This window comes from Quercus lobata, chromosome 1 (assembly GCF_001633185.2).
Source record: "Quercus lobata isolate SW786 chromosome 1, ValleyOak3.0 Primary Assembly, whole genome shotgun sequence".
Lineage (NCBI taxonomy): Eukaryota > Viridiplantae > Streptophyta > Magnoliopsida > Fagales > Fagaceae > Quercus > Quercus lobata.
Window position 1 is genome coordinate 54,796,231 of NC_044904.1, and position 6,124 is coordinate 54,802,354.

The following is a 6,124-nucleotide window of genomic DNA, read 5'->3' on the forward strand; positions in this document are numbered from 1 at the left end:
TTCAGGCCGTTGAACCATCTCATCGCCATTGATCCCAAGCTGGACGGGAAGATTTTACACATAAGGGCTTCATTTTGCGAGTAGATCGCCATCTTTTGGTTAAATTGACTCACATGCTCTACCGGGTCTGTTCGACCGTTATAGATGACGAATGCCAGTTGGTTGAACCGTCGAGGCAGCCTAGCCCCTTCAATTCTATACGTGAAGGGGGACCTTGAAACCTGGTCCAACGCCCTCTTCATGGCCTCGTTCCCCGAACCCTTGCTGGATGTGCTCTCATACTTCCGCACAGGGCGTGGTTCCTTTTCGCAGGAAAAGGTTTCACTTGGGGGGGTCCTTGATCTCCGTCGGTAACTCGCATCCTCCGCATTAGAGGACTCGTCTGAGTCTGAAGGAGATCGTTTTCGCTGTACCCGTCGTAGCTTCCTCTTCAGATCGTCTATCTCTCGCTGCATGGCCTGGTGACTATTTCGCCTCTGGGACACGTGACTACCTATCTGAGTGTGACTCTGGCTTGTCCGGATAGTATTCACACTTCCCTACGATCTCCCCTGTGGCCCGGGTTGCCAGGGTTATTTTGCCTCTGGGACCCGATGGGTTGTGTCTGCTGGGAGTTAGCCTGGTGAGGATTCTCCTGGTGCGGACCTAGTTCAGCCATGCTCGACCGTTGTGCTAGCTGATGCCCTAGTTCTTCCCACAGACGGCGCCAATTGTAGTTGCACGATTTTCCTGGCCCGAATTCTATTGATCAGGCCTTGGCCCAAAGCGCAACCCACAATAAATATTTGTAGAGGATGGGTCAAAGAACTTAGCCTCAGTGAGCCTATTCGGTCTAATACATGGACAATATTGTTGCAGAAGATGAAAATACAAGAATGGAGCTTTTCTGTATGATTCTATTCCTTTCGTTCTTAATACAGTTTTTCCGTCCCTTTCTTTAAGGGACTCCACTACATTATATAGCTCTCCTCCTCTCATCTCCACCTTACACTTGTTGGCCATCTAAGCATCTACTTGAGCACCTGTCCCATCAGCCGCCCTCATCACTCCCTTTGTCAGTTGCAGAGGCCAAGGTGGTACTGTTCAGGGGTCTTTTCCTCATTAATGCGGCCAAGAGGGTGGTTGGAGCGCAATTAATGTGGTGGTAGCTTCTGTCAGATATTTTGGATTTTATTCATTTTATATGTTGGGAGGATGAACAGAAATGGATGGGGAGAGTTCCTCATCTGGGCTTTGTGATGTCCGAGGAGGAGTTACTCCTCGGACAGGTTTCCTTGGCGTTATTGGGATTGGGTAACGCTTCATACGTGGTTTTTCTTCGGACAGGACGCTCCTCGGACGGGCCTGAATCTGGAATAGCCCATTATATTTGGGTCGGGCCCCACATGTCTCATTTAATCTAAATTTTAGAATTTTGTAGTGAGCTAATTTAGTATAAAAATTTAATTTTAATTAAAGTTTAATTTTGCGCTACGTGTCTCATCTAATCTAAATTTTTAAATTTTTATACCAAATTAGTTAATTTAGTGTAGAAAACGAGTTTAATATAATAAACCATAAAAAACCTAAACATATAACTAAAAAAAATTCAAATTTATAAGTCATCTATATATATATATATATATATATATATATATATTAATAGGTAAAGTTTAAGAGAAAATTGAATTAGAATTTGAAATTATAATCCAATTTTGCGCCATGTGTCTAAATTTATGTGGGAACTATACCATAATTATCCACTTAAACTTGTGTCATGTGTTTATTGAAGTTTTTTAATCTTGGTGTCAGGTGAATTAATGAGTACAAAATACTAAGAATCTAATTTTAATAAATTATAATTTTTTTTAAAAAAATCACATATACTCAATAAAAAGAATCACATACTTCTTAAAAAATAAATGAAACAATAATCACCACACGTTCTATCTTATTAAAAATTTATTAAAAAAAAAATCATAAGTAGTATTAAATTTAGGTAGGAATTTTAAAAGTGACTAATTATGTTTACTTTAAAAAAATAATTTGACTAATTATCTATATTTTATGATAAAAACTGTGTTTAATTTTAAATGTATCTATGTATATATATATATATATATATATATGTATAAATGCATGTGTCATGTGAGGACTACACCATGTAACACATGTCTAAATTTATGTGAGGACCACATTTAAGTGAGAACTACACCATAATTTCCACTTAAGCATGTGTCATGTGTCTACTTAAGTTTTTTAATCTTTGTGTCAATTGAGTTAATGAATGCAAAATACTATGAATCTAATATTAATGAACCATAAAATTTTAAAAAAAAATTACAAAAATCACCACATGTTTCTTAATAAATAAATAAAATAAAAATCATCCCACGTTCTATCCTATTAAAAATTAGAAAAAATTATTTATGGCCCATGCATTGACCAATAAAATTGTATCACATGCATGCACACCCTTACTTTCAATCACTCATTTGAGTTCTTGGCTGCTTGCAAGTCATGAACAGACCATTTCAACATCTTCATTTTGGGCTAACACTTTTTAGAGAAATAAAATAGCAAACTGGAAGTCAAACTTACCTTAGGAAATAAAAGAGCAAGTAAAAAAGATTAATTAAGAGATAACCTCTAGAACTAATTAATTAACATTCATGTGTATATCACATTGCAAAACTAGTAAAATACCAACAGGTGAAACTTAGATTTTTCAGATTAGGACATACTTCAAATCGGCGGTAGGAGGTAGCTGGCCTGGTCGTGTCGAGCTGGCTGCAAGAGGCGACTCAGTGACTCACGGTCAGTTGTTGGTCAGAGTCCATGGACTCAGGCGAGGATTCTCCTTCAGATCGCTGGCCTCGGTCGGAGCCAGAGGCGGTACGGTAGGGTCGGCGCCGGTCGGTTGGGTCGGCTCTGGTATCACTCTGTCTGCACTAAACTTTTTAAACTGTTTTTCTAGATATCTCAAACGCAATGAGGGCTTGACAAAATAAAACCACGATCTTTCACGTGGATTCATCAATAATCTCCCCGTGAACAAATAGAAATGTTTATTTGACATCAAGCCACAAGTTTTTGAGACCAACCTCAATGTTTTTCTCCCCTGAAACACGTCATCCTCTAAAGCAGTCCGTGTCCAACGACTACCATTCATTTTTATTCTCTTTGGACAGTAGCCGCCTAATCTTACACATTTGCTACTTTCAGAAATATTGTGGCGGTCATCTAATAAACTGATTTCTTCATTGGAGGAGTTGGTTTTTGGCTCATGGAATTCCAAGTCCCTTGAAGAGTCCCCAACATGCTCATGTACTGTTGCCGTTGGCTTCAAAGAATCACTTCCTTTGCTGCCATTTGCTGAGCTTCCAAATACAAATTTCAAGAGGCCTATACTTGGCTGACCTTCTTTGTCTACAGAAATTGTATCAAGACATTCCTATATGAATTAATAGAAAACGTACAACAGTTAGAAATTATACGTCCGCTGGAACTGGAATAAAAGCAACACTCTTGACTCTCTCAACTCGTATACCTCGGACTTACTTTGCAGCCATGATACGTCCGCTGTACAGGAGGCGCGGGCTAAGACGAATTCCTTATTATTAACAAAATTTTCCCAAATTTGCCACTTGTAATAAATCTCTCTATATTTGTTCACAACGTCTACTATCCTAAAATCCAAGTTAAATCTCTCATTCAGTTCCTTCTTAATACATTTAAACTCCTGTATACCCATTTTTTTGGCGTCTGGGAATATTTCATTGCACAACAAAAAATAATATTTCAAGATTTCCGGATTAGTCAAATCGGCTTCTTCCATCTGGGGTCGTTTACCATTATCCATATTTTGCTAGACACAAAAATAGAATATTAGCTCTGTCCTAACAAAAAGTGTGCACTAATAACATGATCATAGCGTAAATTGAAGTGTAGTAATCTAGATTTTAATAATAAGAAAGTTGGTAGTCAACATACTTTGGAATGCATAAGATTAGATTAATTAGCCAAATATAAGAAAGGAGCAGATGAAGCAGGGTAGACAGAGAGTGTTTTTGCGAATAAGTATGGAAATTTATAAATAAGGAATAAAATAAATGAGATAGTAATCAGGATAAATTATATTGTAATCAGGATAATGAGTTATTGTAATCAGAATAATTAAAAGCTACTAGTTTCAGCAAAAAAAGAGTGAAAAGCTACCAGTTCAATATATCTTCTTGTAAATGTGCAAGTCTCAACATCTCCGAATAGAACAACAAAAAGCCAAAACAGAATAACGTGCCCGTTTGTTTCAGCTTTCAGACGGCAAAAAGCACTTTTTGAAACCAAAAAAATAAATCAGATATTTGGTAATGTTTCAAAATGTGCTTTTTCAAAAAAGCTGCGTTTTGAAATGTAAAGAATTCATCCAAAACGTGCAGACAGGTTTCTCGAGCTTTTGCAAACGTAAAAGCAATTTTGATCAATATTACCGTTGGAAATGCAAGGAATGAGCCAAATTACCCTCATCCCACTAACCACAAAATACACTAAAAACTGAAATGCCAAGCACAGAAAATAATAGGAGATGAGAGAGTGATAGAGAGGAGTTTTCTGGTGAAATGACAAACACAGAAAATAATAGGTGAATCTTCCCGATCTGAAATAAACTCCTTCAGAGATGAGTGAGCCTTACCTTTTTTCTCTAGAGTTTTCCGGTGATCCTTGCCGAAAAATGATGATGGAGATGGTGCTATGGAGTGGGAACCGTGTAAGGAGACGAGAGAGTGACAAAGAGGAGTGGTTGATGTATGGAGAGAAAATGATAAATAAATCAAAAAGGAAAGAAGCAAATGAGTGGGGCCGGCCAAGAGAGTGAGGATTCTTGTGAGATGTGTGGTTGAGGGGAGTGGGGTTGGTGGGGTCACATTACAAGTAGCAAATTTTGGGATCTTCCAATAAACATACGTGGATGATTTGATTTTGCCCTCGATTCAGGTAGGACTACAGGAGAGCTTTTTGTGTTTGATGATTTAAATAAAAATAAATAAATGAAAAAAGATGGAGATTTGATTAGACTCGTTTAGTAATCCTACATTGATAGTAGTACTTTTTTTTTCCTTTAGATAGACAAATTTAAGAGTGCATTAATGGATTGATGATGTGTAACTATTTCAACCATTTATTTTTAAAAGAAATAAGGAGATTTAAATACTCTTCCTTGACAGAGTCACCTTAAAACTCTAAAAAATTTGAATCCGAGTCCAACGACTTTTACCTTTCATTCAGATTTTTGTCCAGTCTTATATAGGTTGTAAAGCCGATACTAGCTTTTAGAGTTTTGTATTGTTATCAACTTATCAATTTTTTATGGGTTTTAGTAGGTTATGTAGCTTCCCATTTATATAATAAAAAGTGTCTACATCAAGCTTAAAAACACTTCAAAGAAAGGCTTAGATGACTTCTACGACAGACTACAGTTACTTAAAAAAGACTTCAAGTATCTATTTTTTTAAACATTTTTTTTATACGGCATTATTTTTTTCTTCGAAAGACACAAGTTGCAAGACTGTAACCCTGTAACCCATATGGCAAAACTAGAGTTACTAGGCAAGACACTCAGTGATGTAACTATTCCTCCTGACACGTTCTTTTGACTCCTGACACGTTAATTTTTTTTTTTTTTTAATTCAAGTAAATAAAAGCAAATGCAATTTTTTCTCATACGGACTACGGAGTCATATCTCTAGAAGAAAAATGATGCTGCTTTTAAAGCCAGCTATTATAAAGTGAAAATTAGCAGAAACACACGTACACAGAGAGTTTAGACGAGAGAAGTGTTAGCAAATTGTCAAATACATTGTCAAGCCCGACTTGGGCTTATTTGCCACAAAACAAAACTATAAACCAAATTAGCAGTACTTCATCTAAACTTCCTCTTTCACCGTCGGCAGGAAAACTTGAGTCAGCACATCTTTCGACAGCAGAGAAGCCTTGAGCAACTTCAAACCCTAACAATAAACCAGACACAGGAGAAAAAATAGTTATTTTACCACTATCTGGAAGAAAAAAAATCACAATTTCAAATTTCCAATAATTTTATTTCTTTTCCTTCTTTTGAAGATAATAGAAGACGAAAAATAAAGGA

At 36.7% G+C, this 6,124-nt stretch overlaps 1 protein-coding gene across 2 annotated transcripts; it reads right to left on the reverse strand.

Moving 5' to 3' along the window:
* Positions 1-2,442: 2,442 nt before the first annotated feature.
* LOC115961598 lies at positions 2,443-4,731 on the reverse strand. 2 transcript variants are annotated; one of them, XM_031080590.1, is made up of 3 exons: positions 4,673-4,731; positions 3,530-3,847; positions 2,443-3,433 (listed from the first exon to the last, which is right to left on the reverse strand). In XM_031080590.1, the coding sequence occupies exons 2-3, from the start codon at positions 3,839-3,841 to the stop codon at positions 2,798-2,800; spliced, it is 948 nt and encodes a 315-aa protein (XP_030936450.1). In that variant the 5' UTR covers positions 3,842-3,847; positions 4,673-4,731; the 3' UTR covers positions 2,443-2,797. The 2 variants fall into 2 exon arrangements, 1 of the variants encoding a protein (XP_030936450.1); XR_004085318.1 differs by lacking the exon at positions 4,673-4,731 and having other exon boundaries at positions 2,451-2,538; positions 2,724-3,433; positions 3,530-3,883.
* Positions 4,732-6,124: the final 1,393 nt, after the last annotated feature.

What these genes read in the sequence shown, in the direction of transcription:
- LOC115961598 (XM_031080590.1), bottom strand. Translation starts at nt 3,841, where the DNA reads ATGGATAATGGTAAACGACCCCAGATGGAAGAAGCCGATTTGACTAAT. An exon ending in GGCTGCAAAGTAAGTCCGAG is followed by an intron (nt 3,434 to 3,529) that starts GTATACGAGTTG and finishes TAATTCATATAG; the next exon opens with GAATGTCTTGATACAATTTC.